Consider the following 19,838-nt stretch of genomic DNA (forward strand, 5'->3'; position numbering starts at 1 on the left):
AGGTGGCAACAGACAATTCCTTTATTTCATTACATATTCTTTAAGCTCTCTAGAATCTTTAAACTATCAAAGCTGTAGAAATTCTTGTAAAATTCAGGAGTGACTATTTAATATCCTACTTCTGGCTAATTTCCTAATTTTTCTCTCTTAAAAGGGACTTTTACATTCTCCATGACTCCCCACTGAGGAGCAAAAGAAAAGGTTTACCTTGTTTCAATAACTACAGTCATTCAATTACCACTCTGCATTCTGAGCTAGATTTAAGCGGGAGCATTTGAAGTTTTCACCCTTTACCTCATCTCTACTCATCCTGGCACAGCACTCCCTCCACATGCTGATAAAATAAACTATCCCCACCCACCTTTAAGGTACCTCCACAGGGCCTATTCTGCTAAAAAAAAGGAAATCTCAAATAGCAAGTCTAACTCAAAAATGCCTCTATTTATTACATATACACATACTGTACTTGTTAGAGCTCTTGAAAGGAAAACACTGCTTTAGAGAAAGTTTATTTTTATAAAATATCACATTTACTAGTGAAAAATATTTTGCACATTTAACATTAAACAGCCTATGCCTTGCTATAAAACTTCCATTTTCCAAATTAAAGATCATTGTCCAAGTAAAGGGAGCAGTACCTCTACCTAAATGTTTTTTGTAAAAAACAAATAGCATTTTTTAAGACAAGAGAGTCATACACATTCCCATTTTTAATTACTACTGAAAACAGTAGTACTGAAGCTAACTTCACCCTGCAGTATTTAAAATTCACTAAACTAAGCTACAAGCATTAAGAACCTTCAGTGAAACAGACTTCATATGTAAGAAGTGGATTGTATTCCAGTAAAACAAAGTCAGTTTTAATAATTATTAGTAAAGAAAAGAGGCTGTTTATAGTAGTGTTTCTTTCCTTTAACTCTTTTCTTTCAAGGCAAGTGGCTCAAAATTAGATGATACGTAATTAAGGACCAGGATCCAATAAACCAAAAATTTTACTCTCTACTCAAAGATTTCTTATGTGATCATGTGCCAGGAAACTAACTGTGTCAGCACTCAGTTTCTTTATATGCAATCTGAAGTAGATGATGGAGGAGAGAGGAAGAGGCAACTTGGCATTAAATAACTACTCATAATTTCTGTAATAAAATATATCTATAAGCACCAAGTACAGAAAGTACAGGAACATTACTACTGAGTTGAACTGGAACACCAATCCTCATGCCCACTTGCTCTGCAATACCTGGAGAAAAGACAGGATTTGATGCGCTCCCACCATGGACAAATTCAACTCTGCTAAGTGCCAAGGAAATGAAGTTGCAAAACAGAATGTGCTTCACATAGCCAGACACACTTATTTGTTTACACAGCACAAACTGCCAATGATATCACAGTAGTGTATGGTGTAAAAATGACACTTTAAGTACAGCAAATTTACAGGACTCTAGAAAACATTCAGAAGCTTTCACAGGCATCCTAACCTATGCCTCTGAGACCAGAAATCCACTAGAAATCTTCATTATGTTTCTACAGCACCTAGCAAAAGTAGGCCCTCAACCACTATTTGAAAATGCTAGAAAACGCCAGTGCAAATCATGAGCTCTGTTTTTAAATGCTTTACTGGGAACTTTCTATTTGGGGAGCAGCCTGCCATTGTGAGATTCTTTATTTATTTTTAAATACGTCCTTCAAAACATTATTGTTCAAGGCACTGTAATTTACATCGACAGACTAGCGGTGCACTTAAGAAAAATCCTAACAAAACAACCCACTGCCTTTCCGAGCTGCATTTTACAGTGTGGGAAGAGACTGCCACCCTGTGGGCTCCATCCAAGACACAACTGCAAGCCCTCACACTCAATACAAAATTGTTGAAAATTTTATTTTTAAGAAAGTGAGGTTATTTTTAGGATTTTCCCCATCAATATAATAACATTTCAAATACATAAATTCACTTGTCATTCTGTACTGCACCTGAGAAAAATCAACATTTCATGAAGGCACTGTACATTGAAAGCTTTTTGGAATTACAAGAAAGAAACAATCTACCAAATCAAGCTTTGACCATAGTTAACTAGTGCAATCACTCAGTTCACAAGTGAGTTATGTTCTAAATGCTTGTGCCACCCTTGGGAAGGTTTAAACACCTGTATTATGGCAATGCTGAATAGCATATACAGATAGTTTAACACCTCTTGAGGTCTGGAGTTCATTTGTATTTGTAAAATCCTTCTCCAGTCTTTTTACCCAACTTCTTTTCTTCTACCAGTTTATTCAGGAGTGGGCTGGGTGCAAAAAGAGGATTGTTGGGTTCTAATGAATGCCATCCTGGAAAGGAAGGGAATTGGATGAATTAGTAACAGTTCTGTTTAGGTGCAAAGATAATAGAGATCTGCATCTCCTTAGAAAAATATTCAAAGGTCAGAAAATTGAAGAAGAACTGGAAGTTATTCTAGGCTCTCTAAGACCCTGCAGTACAGCTTCATAAAGCCCAGGTCAGTAATGATGATTATGCACAAATTTAAGAATTAGTCTCCAGGCTCAGAGTACTCCAAACACCTTATAATCTCCACAATTGAGGATTTTTTTAAACAGTTAAGGAGAACTTTTGAAAAATAGTTAAGTACAAGGAAATAAAGGCTCTGCTGAAAAGAAATTCAAGTGCAAAGAAATTCCAAGTTGAATATCTACCTCTGAAACACATGGTTACTTAGAACAATAAAACACTACTCCACAGTACAGACTAAGAACAAAAGAGGTTCCAGTGCAAATGCCATCATCAAAGTGACATTTTGCCTCAGAGAATGCTTAAGCTGCTCCTTCAAAAGAACACAACAACCATCAACAAGCTATGACCAATTGTGTATGTTTTTGTTACTGTATTGACATTCACCCACTTATTAACTGAAGTGACAGGGAGATGGTTCACTTACATCTTTTGAGGTATTTACTGGGTTTCCTGTTGATTAAGAATGAAAATATGGCTGCTAGAAAAAGGATAGGGAGTCTCAAAATTTGTTGCTTTTCATAGAACTCCTCACCTCCAGTACATGTCATTCTTCCCATTGATTATTTTTAGTTATATGAAGTACCATTAATGTTAATATCATTACTATTTTCCAATAGCACTTGATGAATTCAGCAAAGCCACCACTGTTCTGTCACCATGTACAAAGGGTACAGACGTGCAGTACAAATGCTGTACTCACACAGCATTCTGAGCTGAATTCTAACTCCTTTCTCCTCAACAGTTCAAAGGCTATACCATAAACATTCAGTTTAAATAATTAAGAGTCACATTTGCATTAAAACATCTACAATTTAGCTAGAAAGTAGAAAAGCAGAAAAAAAGAAGCATGCAATACCATCTATAATGTATTTACTGGTATCCAACCCAACATAGTCCAGCAGTTCAAATGGACCCATGGGATAGCCAGCCCCAAGCTTCATAGCAACATCAATATCTTCCTTTGATGCATCTCCTAGAGAAAAGATTGACAGTTTGATGAACAGAGAAGATTCTGCATCTCCTTGGCACCACTTATAAATAATTAACAGGGTGTTATTTCACCCTGGTGCAGCTCTTCACAGAAATCTCTGCATGTTTCACAGCCAAAAAAACTGGAGTCAGCATACAGATGCTGGAGCATAAAGCTGAACCTCTCACAAAAAAAAAAAAAAGAAAAAAAGCAAGCCCTGCAGGCCTGCTTTCCATTTTCCTGGTTTCCTCTTGCATTTCAATACAGAGCACTGCACTGCTGATGGAGCCACAGCTACCATGGTGACCCTATCAGAACAACTACTGGAAGAGCTGGTCACTATGAAGAAACAAGAGGCAGCAGAAAAAGGTAAGTAAGGAAACAACTCCATTTCAGCTTCATGAGATCAGCAGCAGCTTTTGAACAATACACAGGACATAGCTACCCTTACACTACAGTTGCCAGAACACAAGTGATATCCAGCTCATGGGTAAGGCAGGCATGGAGAGGGGAGCAGAAGCATCTGAGTAACATGCTTAGCTACAGCACTATCACCAGAGGATATCTGTTGGAATCAGAGATGGCAGACCAGAGAGATCTGAAATGACTGTGCAGGTGCAGTTGAATTCATGAATTCCGAAATTATTTAAAAGAAATAATAAAAATTATCAGAAATCTGTTACTTCTACTTCAGTCTGCGCCTATAAAAATACAAATCCTGCACTGCCACATTGTCACAGTTAATTTTAACCTCATTCTTTAGCTGGGAATACATATTTTAGACTGTCATCAAAGCAGATGTGCCTCTGCTGCACACCTGTAACTCATATTTTGAGAAAGGCAGTGTAGCATCTCTGCAGATGCTACAAAAAGGATGAAGTTATACAAACCCCAGAGGTACTTGTTAAGTAACTTCCGTGCTCAATGAGTACAAGCATGCACGGTGTCCGGCAGCTTGGCAGACACAGCCTGTGCAATTTATACACCAAGATCAGAGAACCCTAGAAATAAATTTACAAAATCTCTGGTAAAGGTAACTTCAGTGACAGTTCTGTATGAACTAATAATTTATATATAACTCCTTTTACTCTTTAAAGCTGACAATGTTTTTTTAAGCTACATTTTAATTCTGAGAAGCTGCAGAGAGTAGTCTTACCTAATTCTAACATAATTTCAGTTCCCCACATTCAAACACAGCTAAATCCTCAGCTCATTTGTAGCTGATGCGGGTATACAGACTTGTTCTCTCAACACTTTATCAAACCTGGGACTTGGCCACGTGACAGTTTAATTACAACACCACAAAAATCAGTAAAGGGGCAAACAAGGGCTATATCCCTAGTTCATTCTAGTCTCTCCTAGTATAAAGCAGACTTCAATAGAAACAACTTAGCTGACTGCTTTTTAGTTTTTCCACTAAGGACATAGCAGTACAGACCACTATACATTAATATGCCCCGTTTAAGTAATTGTTAATATATTAAGCTACATTGCTTATGCACAAGTACACATTTAACAGAATGAGATTTTGTATAAATAAAAATGCAAGGACTAGGCCAATCAAATGGCATTTCAGTGCTTGGGGAGAGACACTATTTCATTTAATGAAGATGACAATCTGGCTCAAGTGTCTACTCTGAGAATAAACATGAAGGATATGATAGAAATTTAACCTGATTCACAGGAACATATGAATTAAAAGACAGCCATCAACCTTCCCAAGATATCAACTAGCTTTTTAAATAGATTTCATTAGATTTAGAAAGTCACAAATTAGCTTTAGCGATTTTGGAAACATACTGTGTGAGAAAATACAAAAAGAATAATGAAAAAATCAAAATACTCTTTTGCTTAGGCAAAAGCAGTCAGTTTTAACATACAAACTTAGTAACTGTTTTCTTCTGCATTTAATTAAAAGATCTGTTGTCTCCTGAAATATACACAATGATACACGTCACTTAACAAAGGCACCTATTTTAAACACACTGAAACACCCATACACTTTATTCAAAACTGTGACTTTTTCTAAAAGAAGAATGCTCCCTCATATTTATGCCTTTGCCTTTCAAGTCACTAAATTTGCTCTTCTCTCCCTTTGAGATGTAATTAGGTACATCTGTTGATGGATAAACAAGTAGCGTTGTTTTAGTTCCTTTTTTTTTTTGAAATCAAACCATCCCTTCCATGTGCTTTAAAAGAAATTTTTAATATTTAAAGCATACTTGGTGGAATCCTGAAATGGAGTGCCTTCATCTGTGAAAAGGCAGTGATTTCAAAAACAAAATGTTTCAAATGACATTCTTAGTAACACAGAGCTACAAGCAGAGAACTTGAAATAAAAGCAATTATAGTCTGTAATTTCATCTTTATCCACTACATTCATTATTGGCTTCTTTTCAAAACAAGTGTCAATGCTTTGAAAAATTCAGTGGTCCTTTGGGGATTCATAATTATTTTTACCTACATATTAATGTAAAAGAGACCAGCAGTGAGATTGACATTCCTGAAGAACCCATGTCTAAAAATCAACACAGAAGGGGAACAGGAAGTTTTATGTGGCAGTTGCTGAGCTCAAATCACTTCAGTGCCAGTATCATAGTGTGACACTATTACACCACTTACCTTGAAACTGGTGGTTTATTTCACAAGTCTCATATAAGCGAACTCAGGAGAGCTTTACTAATGGTCCCATTATGGGACGGTCAATCACTTTTATCAATGTCTCCTGGGACAGAGAGAGGAAAGTTCCGAATAGCAGGCAATGGATATTTTTACAATGGCACTACACTCACCTTGTCACCTCCAAGCCAGAAACATTTTTCACCACCAGGATTTTCACACACAAGTATCTTCCAACTCTGCATAACCTGACATTTCAAAGTGAAGGCAAAGCCTTTCCAGCTACGCATGTTGGCTCATATTTAACATTCTCTATTGGTTTCCAGTCTTTAATGTCTGAAAATTCTGAGGGAATCCCATGGCTCTTCTGAAGCAATGTAACATTTAGTAGTGTTATATGTCAACATCCCTTGAAGTCAATATCCCATCAAGTACCTCTCTCAAAAAGACGAACAGCTTCCATCATATATGGCACCAGGAGACGATTTACAATAAACCCTGGAGTATCCTACAAAAAAGAAAAAAGGGATTCTAAGTAAACACTCTTTACCAGAACTACACTCAATGCTACTTGACAAATAAAACAATTGGATGAAGACACTTATTGTATCATTACTTAAGATACTTTCTGAACTGTATTTTTCATCTCATTTATCTGCTCAGTATTAAAGCATAAAACATTGTGAAATTCAAACAAGGAATGGCATATAAAGAGTCATCATGACTGAGAATAATAAGACTACTACAAGCCAAAGCAATTAATCTTAAAACAATTTAATACGGCTAGTCTTTTCTTCATCAAGAGTCTAATGATATGATTTCCTGAAGGTGAGGAAAAAAGCATTTCTCCCTAGAACATTTTTTTGTGTGTGTGTCCGCTACCAGAAGCACTCCTGACTAAATAGTCTGCTTCTCCCCCACTGCTCACTGGTGATCCATACTTCTGAAAGTTAGGATAGTTTTAACAGCAAACATCAACACTGAATATGAAAAGATAAGACACATGCTGTCAGAGGGTAACAAATGAATACAAAACTTATTTTGCACAAGCATAATCAAAAGCACAATAAAACACAAGAGTTTTGCAAATACAATGTTGTTTTGTATATTACTATTCTTTCAGATGTTTATTATTCATTCCACTTTATACCAATGTTTAATCCAGAGAACCCCAAGCAACGTTTCCACTATAAGCAGGAATTAAAAAAAAAGTTCAGGCATGAATACTGCATTATTCTCTATCCAAGATAATTTATAACAATTCATCCTATATTCTACACATTGCGTACTAAACTGTGACAGAAATAGGAAAAAAGTCAACTAAGGCCACAGAACAATTTAGCCAGAAGTTAGAGAACATAGCCAGAATTAGAGTCCAGCATCCAGAAGCTGAATTAATTAATCCAGCAACTACCGGATTGCAGGCCCTTCTTTTTATTATCAGCTGTCTCCTGGGGGCTGTGAAACCCAAAGCAGTAGGTTGCATAAAGCTATCCAGACCACAGCTTAATGGATTCAGAAAAAGTGAGCTTTCGCAGTAGGGTGTTTCTCGAGACAAAAAAATCCAAAGCTGAGAAGAAACAAAGATTAATATGTGTCTTGTTACTGCAGTCTTAAGAAAAACTTGCAATGAGCACACACCATGGAGAATTCAGCCAACTGCCTCACAGTGCAAGAGGCAGCAGTTTTGTCTCTGGCATGGCTAAAGATGAGCTCCTGCTTAAGCTCTCCAGTCTATGCTTCTGCAGGACTTGAAGAGACTCCATAACAGTAAGCTCTGATACCTGTGAGTTTTGCTGCTCTAGAGTCTAGAGTCACTGGACTTTGAAGAATTTGTGGTAAATGTGGGTGTTTTCTTTGTCAGATTGCTTTTAGTTATGAAGACAAACTGGACAAGAAGTAGCCTGGAGTTTCTGAAGTGCTCATACATCTACTAAAATCTACCACCTTAAAATTAGCAGTCTACAAGGACAGACACTCTGAACACTATACTGTCAAAATGTACTCACCTTGCAACTGACAGGACTCTTTCCTACTGCTTTACTGAAATCCACAAGTGATTCAAAAGTCTTTTGGCTGGTCATTGGAGTCTTGATGACCTGGGTACAGGAAAGGTAGAGAGATCATAAGCATATTTCTGCGCAGAATCTTTCCCATTTCCCTATTACAGCAATGCAATCCAGAACACTCTTCCAGAAATTCACAAAATATTTTGCAGAAAACCAGCTTCAACGTGTAGATATGTAAGAGACACAGAACACTATTTTACATACAGATATAGCATTTTGAAATATTGTATTTCTTTAAGACACTTTCCCACTCAGCTACTATGGAAGGATAGTAAAATGAACCATTCTTTGAAAGCACACTTAAGAGATTATAGTGTATCAAAACAACTTTAAAAGCTCCATAGTCTCTTGTCTTGGGAAACACAAAGACATCAATCTAGAGACCCATTTAAACAGCCATAGTTCCTGATATAACATGTTCTAGCAGCTATTCCACCTCACTACAACCTTCTCTCAGGTAATTTTAGCAAGTGATAAGGTTTCTCCTTGGCCTCCTTTTCTCAAGCTAAACAATCCCAGCTCCCTCAGCTGCTCCTCATGTGAGTTACTCTCTAGACTCTTCACCAGCTGTGTTTCCTTTCTCTGAACACGCTCCAGCACCTCAATGACTTTCTTGTAGTGAAAGGCCCAGAACTGGACACAGCATTCAAGTACAGGGGGACAGTCAAGGCCCTGGTCCTGCTGGCCACACTATTTTTGACACACGGCAGGATGGCATTGGCCTTCTTGGCCACCTAGGCACATACTGGCTCATGTTCAGCAGCTATCAGCCAGCACTCCCAGATCCTTTTCCTGTGGTCAGATTTCCAGCCCCTCTTCCCCAGCCTGTAATGCTGGAAATATTGAAACAAACATGACTGACTTTGTTTCAAAAGTGACAAGGCAATAAGATTTAATCTCCTGACATTTTCTATTTATTTCTACACTGGTATCAGCAATTCTTATGAATAAGCCTCCCTGCTTGAAATGATGACTATAAACAGCACCTCTGTTGGCAGTTCAGTGGAGAACTCAGGAACCCTGAGATTGAAGGAGTTACCTCTCTCTCTTAAACCTGCCACTCAACAGAGACTGCAGCACCCTCTAATCACTAGAGGTAGCAAATTCCATATCAGAACAGCTGCAAACAGAGATCTGCTCTGTCAATCTAACTGAAATCCCACTGCTGACAATTGCACTGCTGGGCTGCAGTTGCTACTACGTGGAACATGATGATAGCAGCCCCTGTAAGGTGTGCTCATAAGACACTCACCTCCACAAGCTTCATCATAGGCACAGGATTGAAGAAATGGAGACCACCAAATCGGTCCTGCCTGGTGGTTGCGTTTGCCATCTTTGTGATTTGCAGGGATGAAGTGTTGCTTGCAAATATTGTATGCCTAGAAATAAGAAATATACAGACTGCATAAAGGACAACAGGAGACTGAGGCACTAAACATAAACAGACATCCATTGGCTAACCATACAGTAATTCTCAGAAATATCCCTGCAGTTTATCACAGTCCTTTTGCTGAGCTCTAAGCACAGCAATGATTAAATAACCACTGCAAAGACCATGTGGGTTTCTGATTCTTGAGAAATAATATTGAACACTTTTATTAGGGCTAGAAGAAAGGACTGTGCAAGTAGAAAATTTTTATTTCACTCCCCAGATATATTCTAGGTAATTCCTTCAGCAATCCTGGAAACCTGAGGTTAACTTTATTTGTTGTTAAACTCATTTACACATTTATTGAAACCCAATCATATGCCACATCAAAAATGCACTTTGGAGTCTTACAGAAAATTCGCAATCTACTTTGTTTTAATATTATCAGTGATAGACATGATGAGCAAACCTACCACCAGCGCAAAGATTTGATGGGGAAAGAAAAAAAAGAGAAAATTTGAGACCTGCCATGCATAGGACACTGCAAAGGATACACAAAATGCCAAGAATTTTAAGACATATATGAAGTCCTTTTCCATTCATAAACCAGATTTACTAACTGCAATATATAATGGTTTCAGTTTTTTGTTTGTTTGGGTTTTTCTTCCCAGAAATATCTCAAAACCTCAACAGCCCTGCTATCACACCAAAAACTAGAGACATGGCTTTTTCTTCAAATCAGAAACTAAATTGGAAATTAAAACCTACCTTTCATTTTGGGCTGCATCCTACTATCCCTTCGAAAAATTATCCTACTGGGCTCAGGAAATGTTTATCTATCTTAATATTTTGCTTACATTGTCCCAGTATGTAACTGAGCTTTACAACAGAGCTTTTAGAAAAGCTCTGTTGTAAAGAGACTTTTACTTTTTAGAAAAGTACTTTTTACTTACTTTTTAGAAAAGTTATGTCCAAATCATGGCAACATTTTATACTGGCATTAAAGAAAACATTTCAAGACAAAAACACCCACTTTGTTTTCCATTTTTTATGATGCTTTCTTTTTGTTATAGTGGAGGAAATAAAAAATCCTAAAAATTACTGTTTACTATTCTTACAAATATTCTTTTATTATTTCTCCATCATAAAGTGGCCTTATACTGTTCTGAGGTGAGTTACTAAAAGGAGCATTCTGCATTTCATAGTTTTAACTGTGCAAGGTCAGTGCATATAAAAGTCTCACTGAAAATTTGCCACTATATATAAAAATTAAAATATTCATATAAAAAAGAAGCACATTGATTTGCGAAATATAAGAGACTTTACCTCAGTACCTCTTCTGTAGCCCACACATTAGAAAGCCTTGGAAAAAAGGAAAGTATTGGATTTGCACTGTGAACAAGTGCACTTTAGTTACACTTTCTTCTCTGACAAAGCAATTTATTTCAGTTGAGTTTAGAATATAATTTTCATGCCTCTGTGACTTAGAATGACACAATCCACGCTTCAGGTGACAGCAGGGTTGGAAGGCTTTGGGAAGTCATAGATATGGCTTTCCCAGCACGAGAGTGCTTTCTCTTGGTGCCATCTAGTGGCTCAGGGAAAGGTGCCAAAAGCAGAGCCCAACACAAGAGAAACATTAATAAATATTTCCAATAAATCCAACTCCTACAGTCCAGCTGCCTTACACAACAAACACTGAATAATATGATTTTTTTAACAGTTTTATAACACCTTCATTCTAACACAGTGAACAGCTGAAAACCACTGGTCAGGTCCAAGCTGAGTTTCCACATCTAAAGGCAAATCCTAGACCAAGGCATATTGATGGACATTTCTAACATCCCCAAAAAAAACAGAAATCAAGGACAGAAAAGTTCTTAAAGTGGATATGCTAAAGTTCTTTTGTCATACTCCTTACGACTCTGTTTAGAAAAGTGCTGCAGTGTCTACAAAAATCCTAGCCTAACGTTTTTCAGAATGGAAATGCAAGACTAACACCATTCAAGAAAAGGAAAACAGAACTGAAGAGTAGGTAGCAATGCTTTACTCTGCTCCAAGGATGATGACCATGTAACACAATAATAAATACCAAATATGGTGAGTTTAATACTGAAAGGAATAGAATATACAATTCTGCCTTCCACATTTTGCAAAGCTCCAAGAACATAAATTTTTGCAAAGTTCCAAGAACATAAACCAGTACGTTCTCAGACTAATGGCACCCAAGAAACAGCATCCAGTTTCACCTGGACAGTTACCCAGATGAGGAATACCCTGAGTTTCCAAGGTGCAGCTGGGGCTGCCAAATGCTCCTGGCTTATTACATTTGATTTGAACACTTAGGAGAAATTGTCTCCCCGCTCACAAATACAACTTCTCTCAATAAAAGAATAGCTTTCCCATCCCCTCCATGTTTAGAGCCACTTTTAGAGGAATTATAGTTACTTTATAAGAAAAGGAAAAGGAATGAAGTTAATTGTGCTATGCTTTTTCAATGTAATATTTAAGTTTTTTGTGGTTCCTAGACTCATTTCTTTTCCATGGAGATAGCTTCATAATGCAAAAATGGGAGACAAACAAGTACATGTTGCAGCTGAGGAAACGTATGAGACATGAAATACATCACAAAAGAAAAATGCAGGGTTTCACACACCTTGTATTTCACAGACAGAATTCATCATCTTTTCAGAACAACTGTAATACATAGCCCCACATATTTCCACCCACTATCATCCAGCCCTGTGGGAAGCCCTGAGATTTGAATGAAGCCAAGTCGTCCCTCCACAGCATCCTGGTCTTTCCCTGTAAGCCACACTTCAGAGGGCCATAAGTGTTCAGAGCGCTTCAGAAGCAAAGCTCCTCCTGAGACTCAAAGCTGTCTTTGAATAAATCCTGTCTTTGTTACCAATTAACCACAAGCCTACCACCCCTACTGAGCTGACACACAGTTAGTCTATACAATAGGTTTATAAATTTTGAACTTAGAAAAGGCTGTAGAATGCTTGCACTGACAGGGAGAGCTTTCCATTCCAGCAAAGTGCATGAGGGATGAGTAAAGCCTACTGCCTCCTTCCAGCACATGGAAAAACACTCACTATGGGTTTCTGTCCTTTCCCACACCATGCACACCATCTGCAACTCTATACTCTCTCACAGTTACAAATTACCTTTTGTATCCAAAGCTAATATTTTAAACACTTGGCTACTAAGTTTCACTATTCTACCAGTTTTTCTTTTTTTCTTTTGACTTTCTACACTGCAACACATTTGTTTTGCCATCCACTTAACCTTCCTGTATCCTACACATAAAAATCTGTATGTTTATAATAGCTTCCAAATCCCTATTAAAAAGAAAGGCTTCTTGTCTTAGCCGTTTTTTCCAACCCTGCAAAATCATCCCTTTCACAATAGGCAGGAGTATATTTGAACAACTCCCAGGATCTTCTAACACTGTGATGTAAAATTTGATGTTTTACAGCAGCTATGCTGACAAACAGCTCAGTCTTACAAAAAATAGCCTCAGGTGTTCCAAACACACATATTTTTAGGTGAGGCTCTAAGTCCCCATGCCCACATTTCCTTGCTGACTGGTTTTAGACAGTTTACCATTTAGTACACTCCAGTTTGCCCATTAAATACTTGGACAAACAATGGTCTGTTTGCACAAAATAGGCATAAATCAAACAAAACAAGGTTCTCTCATAAATGTGGAAGGCATCTACTTACTTTTGTGTGTCAGGTTAATGGCAAGTTACCCTGTGCTCAGTAGATGGCTTCTTGTGATCATTTACTGTTTTCAACATTACCAGGTAACTTTAATTATTGACAGTAGGAGAAAGACTGAAAATCTCCCCAGGCTGAAGTCAACTAATGATAATTTCTTTTCTCCCTTGACATGATATTCAAGGCGCAGCTTGCCCATTTGACAGGTCAGACAGTCTAGAATACCTCTTAGTCAACACACCCCCAGATTTACCTGCACTAGTTAAAATCTCAACAAGCAGTCAAGGTGTTGTAATCCTGACTCATCAATTACAAGGCTCAAATTTCTGAGACAGCATGCTCACCTTAACAGCATTTTTGGCTTTGGATACAATTCAACAGTAGCTTCAACAGTTATCAAATATATTTCCAGGGACTTTATGTAACTGAATGAGTACCTACTAAAATACTATTTACCCTTTTACAACACACACAATAACAGCAATGGCCGTTTCCCAAGTCTTGTAATATAAAGTGAAGTTAGTTCACTTAAGACATTATTGAGATGATGCGACTTCTTAAAACTTGTTTATGACAGATGTGCTGGAAACAAATACTTTATCCTTCCAATTCCCTATTTAAGTATGGCAACACAAGTGTAACCCATGTCCACTGGAACAAGTTAATTCTACTGTTCTGCCCTTGTAGTTGGATTAGGATTTGAACTTGCCAAGCAGATAGGCAATCTTAATGACTAAACACACCTGGAACAACAAATGAAGCAATGCAACAAGCAAATGAAACAGTGCAACACACCTGAGATTGTTTATAACATATGCACCTTGCACAAATACTATTCCACACAAACATGATAGTCTGAAGCTAGTCTAAGACAGCAAAACTCATTCTTAAATAAAGCAGCTAAGAAAACAGAGAACTAGCTGTGAGTGTAAAAACAGGAAATAGTCTAAGTTTCAAAATGTAATAGGAAAAATAAACATACTCTGGAGCAAACTTATCCAGCGTCTTGAAGAGTTTATTTTTAACTTCCAGGTTCTCCACAATGGCTTCTATCACCAAATCCGTGCTGTGGACCACTGATGCTGCATCTGTGCTTGTTGTGAGGTTCTGCAAGGTCTTCTTAACGAACTCAGCACCAGCCTAAAATATTTTCAAGCAGCTGTAATATCGATTTACAGTGATTTAATTTACACAAGAATCTCCTTATGTTCTCTGGTGGTTTTGACCCCTTCAAAATGCAGGCAGTCTGCCACATTTCCAAATCAATGAGAAAGTTCTAAGTGTGTAGAGGTACAATGCTTTCCACTGACAAAATTTTCCTAGCCAGTCAAATCTGCTTTGAAGCAAATAGGAGACCTTTAAATTCATTCTTTTAGGAAGACCATTTGCTGTAGTCCAACCTTCAGCATGAGAGTCTGAGTAATTACCTTGTTGGTCAATCAATAGTTATAGTTTCAGTGAAAAAGTGGGGGAAAAATGTTTCCTCACTAGTAAATCTGTTGACGTAGTTTGTGAGGGTAGAAATCAAGCAGAAATGCAAGACTCTTAGCCAAGGGTAAAGGAAGATGTAGTACAAATGGAAAAAACCATATATGGTAGGATACAATTTCATACAAAAAGTGCAAGTATTATGTGGACAGTTTTCTTTTTGATTAAAAGGCTCTCCATAATTCTGTATGTATGCCCTATTTATCCTGGCACTGCCATACTCCTGCAAACAAGCTCTTTTTATTTCCTTTGTCTGCTGCATCTTTTTCTTGCAGTCATCAATATCAGTATACATTCTACATGTATAATAATATGTATCAAGAAAGAAATCAATCTGCTGAAGAATTTAGAGAAGCAAGCAACGGCACCACAGTGGTTTGCTGTATGCAAGACTTACTCAGCAATGCAAGTGCAAAGTTATACATCTAACATGTGCCACTTGCACTCTCATTTCCTTTGCAGTAATCCTGTGCCCAAGTGTTAGGAGGGAAAAAAAAAAAAAAAAGACTCCTTACTCAAGTATTAGGACAATTTTGTTACTATTTGCTTTTGGGAAAATGGGTGCATTCCCAGGTAGGCACTCAAAGACTGCTTGCTTTTAAGTTCCGATTAATAGTTTTATTCCATTTCACACTTAGCATCTGTTTTAAAAGATTGCCAAGTTGGTTTAAATCTTTAGCTTAAAGCTGAAGTTTATTAAGGAAAGAAAATGAGGTAGCACATCTTTCAACCTCCCTAAACTAAAAAAAAACAAAAAAAAAAAAAAAAAAAACAAAAACAAAAAAAAAAACCACAAAAAAAACCCCCAAACTGAAAGTCCAGGTTCTTGAGCACACAAGGGGAAAAGTTTTCTTTTTAAGCAAGTATAATAACATGCTCTATAATGCATAACTGCAGTATCATCATTTCAATACAGCAGTTTTTATTCTTTCAAGTTTTCCTAGAGGAATAAAGAAGGTGTCAACCTCAGGCTTATCTGCAAACTTCTTCTTCATCACTCTTTTCAAACTCTCTTCAATTCCTTTTGTAGACTTTTTAAGGATTTCATCTGACTGGTCAACTAACACCACAGTGTGACCACTGGCTGCTGCAACCTGGAAGTTAAAAGAAAAAAAAAATCAACATCAATGTCACAAAACAATCAACCATGTTGATTTGTGTTGGCAGACAATACACCATTCATTTATGCAAAAGAGAGCTAAAATACAGTGAATTAAATGCATTTGTCTAGAAAAATCATAAAAGCCTGTATACAGTTGGGGTGATGCTGAAGGGATAAAGGTCTCAAAGAACTGGAGGGAAAAGGAAAAAGAAATCTCCCTTTCCCTCACACTATCTGCAGAAGCTTGTGTCTGAAGGCATCTAAATTCAGTGGCTGTGGCTACAGAATAAACAGCTGTCTTGAAAGGAACAACTGTTTCAGCTGATAGCCTTGGATCTTGCAAGGAGAAAGGGCTGTGGAGACCAAAATTGGAACATTGGCAGGGTGAGCAGGTGGCACAGGGGACGGCCAGCCCTGTGTCCCCAGGACACAGCTCTGCTGTCAGGCCATGAGCATGTCCTTGCAACAACAGGAAGGTGACAGCGGAGCTGGGAGCAGGGGTGAATGTTTGCCACTCCAGGATTCCACAGACAAGAATGGCTGCAAAGTCTCCTTACTCTGCACTTGGTGCAAACACTGGCTCAGCTACACACAGCACTAGTGGATAGTCTTTTTGGTTGGTACTTAAATTAATTTCAAACACATAACCTCACTGTCTTGCACTGTATTAGCATATTAAAATCAGATGCTTGTTATCTGTTACTTCACTTTTACTTTATGTTCCTCTTGTTAGCAACAGCCTATCTTCACTTCAAGATTCCTTGAACTAACAGAGTTGTGATTTAGTAACTGTGTAAAACAGACATTAAAACACTGATGTTTTTAAAGTGACTCGACTTCAGAGCTTCCCTTCTGCAATCTTTTACCTTGCATTTAATCTTGCATCTGATAACTAAAGACTCATGCACCCAAAGACCTACTCCAACACAGCTAGCTGAAATGGAAAGAACAGCTATCTCATGAAGAAAAGCATGGTGATATTCTCATCCAACTTGCCTCACTAACCCAGCAAATAAAGAAATGCTAGACTGCCTCAGGACAGCAGTAATAGAGCTCTAACCAGGGGTCAGTCTGAAGACCTATATTTCTTTATCCAACTTTGTTTTTTATTTTCACTATGGCCATTCCATAAAAATCACTTAAACCAAACTTGTACTTCTACTTGTAACACTTCATCTGTTGCTAATCATTTCATCTGTTGCTAATCATTTCATCTGAAGATGAAAATCATTACCAAGCACAATTTTAAGAGGCGCTTCACTGAGGATCCATTTATGACACCGTCACTGACCAGCTGGTGAAAAATCCTAGAAAAATTAACATCTCCCATTTCCCACCATATTTACATGGACAGGGAGAAAGAAAATGAGACAAGACCATACCATTTCCTTGCAACTCAATCACACACTTGCCTAAACTCTACTATCCAATGACCTTAAGAGTGTATGGGGAGTCAATTAATGCTTTTTACACACAGGAGTGCTTTTTACAGGGCAGAATCAAAAATTATGGCTTTCAGCCATACACTTTAGCAGAGGCTTGCTTCACCTGACAGTACAAAAAGCCGAGAGGAGACACAATTTCTTAAGTGCTCAAAAAGGGATGAAAAGCAGCTTTATTAACAGGGTACAGGGGAGACACCACTCAGTGTTATAATGACCTCTGCTTTGAGATAAGTTTGGATTGATAAATTGGAGGCAGATGGTCAGCAAAACAGTCCTGGGTCCTTAACAGTGGTAGAGGCCTGCAACCCCTGTTACTGTCAAATACCAAACATGTTTCTCTTGACAAGCTGCTCTCTGAAAATGTGCAGTCCAGCAGAACAAGATCAGCACACTTACCTGAAAAATTATAAGCTTTGCACAGACTGCATCTTCCTCAAACACAAGAACAACTTTTTTCTAAGTTGCTCTTTGATGGTTCTTCAGTGGAAACTTCAAGCTCTAGTATTACAATACAGAGGAGTGTTTTAATGAGAAAAGAGAACAAACAACTATTTTCTTAGCCAAAAAAATTGCCTCTGTATTCAATCTGCTAGAGATTTGCCAGGAATGTAAGAAATCTTTAGATATGAGAAGCAAACCTATTAATTAATTGAAATAGAGAACTGCTATTCATGAGCTCCAGCCTCACTGTCAGTTTCTGCTTGGATGTTTGCCTACCCGCCTTATTCTTTGTGAAGTTTGTGAGCTACCCTGGTATCCTGGACAACAGGCTCTTTCTGTGAATTAACTAAGTGCTGAAATTTTCAATCACTGAAAGTACTCTTCAGTTTAATGTCCTAAAGCTATCTAGTTAAACGTGAACTTAAAAGCTAAAGGGCCGAGATCAAACTCTGGGAAAATAAGTCCTATTTAAAAATTAACCACTTCATAATTCTGAAGATGACTGACAGCTAAATGCTCATTTTAGCTGCTGCATTCTACTGTCTAAAATGTCTAAAACGTCACTTGATCTGCTCTCTTGCCAAGTTAGAAAAATCTTTCCAACCAAGAATTTTCATTCCAACCATATATCATTACCCACTGCCTATTTAGAATTAGTCCACGCATTGTCATAAGAACCACCTTAAAGAATTTAAGCCCTCAGCCTTGGTTCTTCTCGCCAAGCCGTCTGACCAGAAGAGGGGCGGATCACTAGAAGTGAGAGTTGAGCAAGCAGAGGTGAGCGGAGCAGCAATACTTTGTACCCGCCACGGCAGCAGTCGAACCCAAACCCGCGGCAGCCGCCGCGGAGCGCAGGGGTGCGTCCCAGCATGGCCGCGAGCCGGCACAGCCACTGCTTCCCACACAAACACAGCCTGGAAAGGCAGGCGCGAAGGAGTTTGACCACGGACTATAACACATTCCGAGAAGCGCTAGGAAGGCTGTTATGTTTAGTTGTGGGCTTTATTAGTGCTGGTCCGCCAGCAGACCGCTCGCCCCTTCTCGCCGGGGACAGTGCAGGGCCGGGCCCAGCTCGAGCGAAGAGCCGCAGCGGAGGGCAGGGGCCGCAGGAGCAGCAGCCCGGGAAGGGCCCGCGCTGGCTGCAGGGCGCGCCCCGCGGCCGCCATGGCGCCTCCGCTCCCCCCCGCCCCGGGCCGGGCCGAGCCGCCGCACCGCGCTCACCTGGGCGATGCCGGCACCCATGAGGCCGCCGCCGATAATCGTGACATGCTTGATGAGCAGCTTCTTGGCGGCCGCCGTGGCGGCGTCGGAGGAGGCGGCCCGCACGAAGTGGCGGGTGGCGAAGGCCATGGCGAAGGCGCGGAGCGAGCGGCGGGGCCGGGACGGGCGGGGCGGGGCCGGGCGAGGGCCGCGCTCCGCCCCGGGGGAAGGCGGCCGGGTCTGGCTGCCCCGAACCAGCTGCTCGCCGAGGAGGGAGGTGCATTGGCTCCTACACCTTCGCTACCTCTGATTCCTTAAGAGCCAAGCAGCAAGGACAAGGTCAGCACTGCCGGAACGCCCGCAAGCCCCCGGCTGGCGCTGGGCCGGCGGCCGAGGCTGCGCTAGTGCCCGTCCTTTGCCTCAGAGGTCACCGCGCTGCCCTCCGCGCTCGCCTTCCCGCTGCCGCCACTCACGCTCACAGAATCCCTAAATCAATGAGGCTGGAAAGACCTCCGAGACCATCGCGTCCAACCCATGACCAAACACCACCATGTCAACTGAACCACAGCACCAAGTGCCACATCCAGTCTTTCACTAAACCTGGGACAGTGACTCCACCACCTCCCTGGGCAGCCCATTCCAGTATCAATCACCCTCTCTGTGAACACGGAGATCAACCCAAACCTCTCCCGGCATAGCTTAAGGCTGCGTCCTTTTACCCTGTCACCGGTTTGAATGGGAGAAGTCTATCCCCACCTGGCTACACCCTCCTGCCAGGGAGTTGTAGAGAGCGATAAGGTCTCCCCTGAGCCCCCTTTCCTCAGGGCTAGACAACGCCAGATCCCCCAGCCGCACCTCACGGGACCTGTGTTCCAGACCCTTCCCCAGCCTCTTTCCCTTCTC

General features: G+C 39.7%; 2 protein-coding genes across 2 annotated transcripts in view; one reads left to right on the forward strand and one right to left on the reverse strand.

Moving 5' to 3' along the window:
• The window catches only part of DKK2 (dickkopf WNT signaling pathway inhibitor 2), a 327,752-nt gene that overhangs the window by 9,850 nt on the left and 298,064 nt on the right, over positions 1 to 19,838 (forward strand). The gene's annotated exons all lie outside the window — the stretch shown is intronic.
• Positions 1,859 to 19,141, reverse strand: HADH (hydroxyacyl-CoA dehydrogenase). The gene is made up of 8 exons (XM_002196912.7): positions 18,957 to 19,141; positions 15,713 to 15,841; positions 14,242 to 14,399; positions 9,417 to 9,543; positions 8,105 to 8,194; positions 6,531 to 6,603; positions 3,363 to 3,479; positions 1,859 to 2,325 (listed from the first exon to the last, which is right to left on the reverse strand). Exons 1-8 carry the CDS (start codon positions 19,083 to 19,085, stop codon positions 2,207 to 2,209), a joined length of 942 nt encoding a protein of 313 aa, XP_002196948.2. The 5' UTR covers positions 19,086 to 19,141; the 3' UTR covers positions 1,859 to 2,206.

Source organism: Taeniopygia guttata, chromosome 4 (genome assembly GCF_048771995.1).
Source record: "Taeniopygia guttata chromosome 4, bTaeGut7.mat, whole genome shotgun sequence".
In the NCBI taxonomy this organism is placed as follows: domain Eukaryota; kingdom Metazoa; phylum Chordata; class Aves; order Passeriformes; family Estrildidae; genus Taeniopygia; species Taeniopygia guttata.

What these genes read in the sequence shown, in the direction of transcription:
- HADH (XM_002196912.7), bottom strand. Translation starts at nt 19,085, where the DNA reads ATGGCCTTCGCCACCCGCCACTTCGTGCGGGCCGCCTCCTCCGACGCC. An exon ending in CTGGATAAGTTTGCTCCAGA is followed by an intron (nt 9,544 to 14,241) that starts GTATGTTTATTT and finishes TCTTATTTCTAG; the next exon opens with GCATACAATATTTGCAAGCA. An exon ending in CTATGATGAAGCTTGTGGAG is followed by an intron (nt 8,195 to 9,416) that starts GTGAGTGTCTTA and finishes TCCTGTACCCAG; the next exon opens with GTCATCAAGACTCCAATGAC.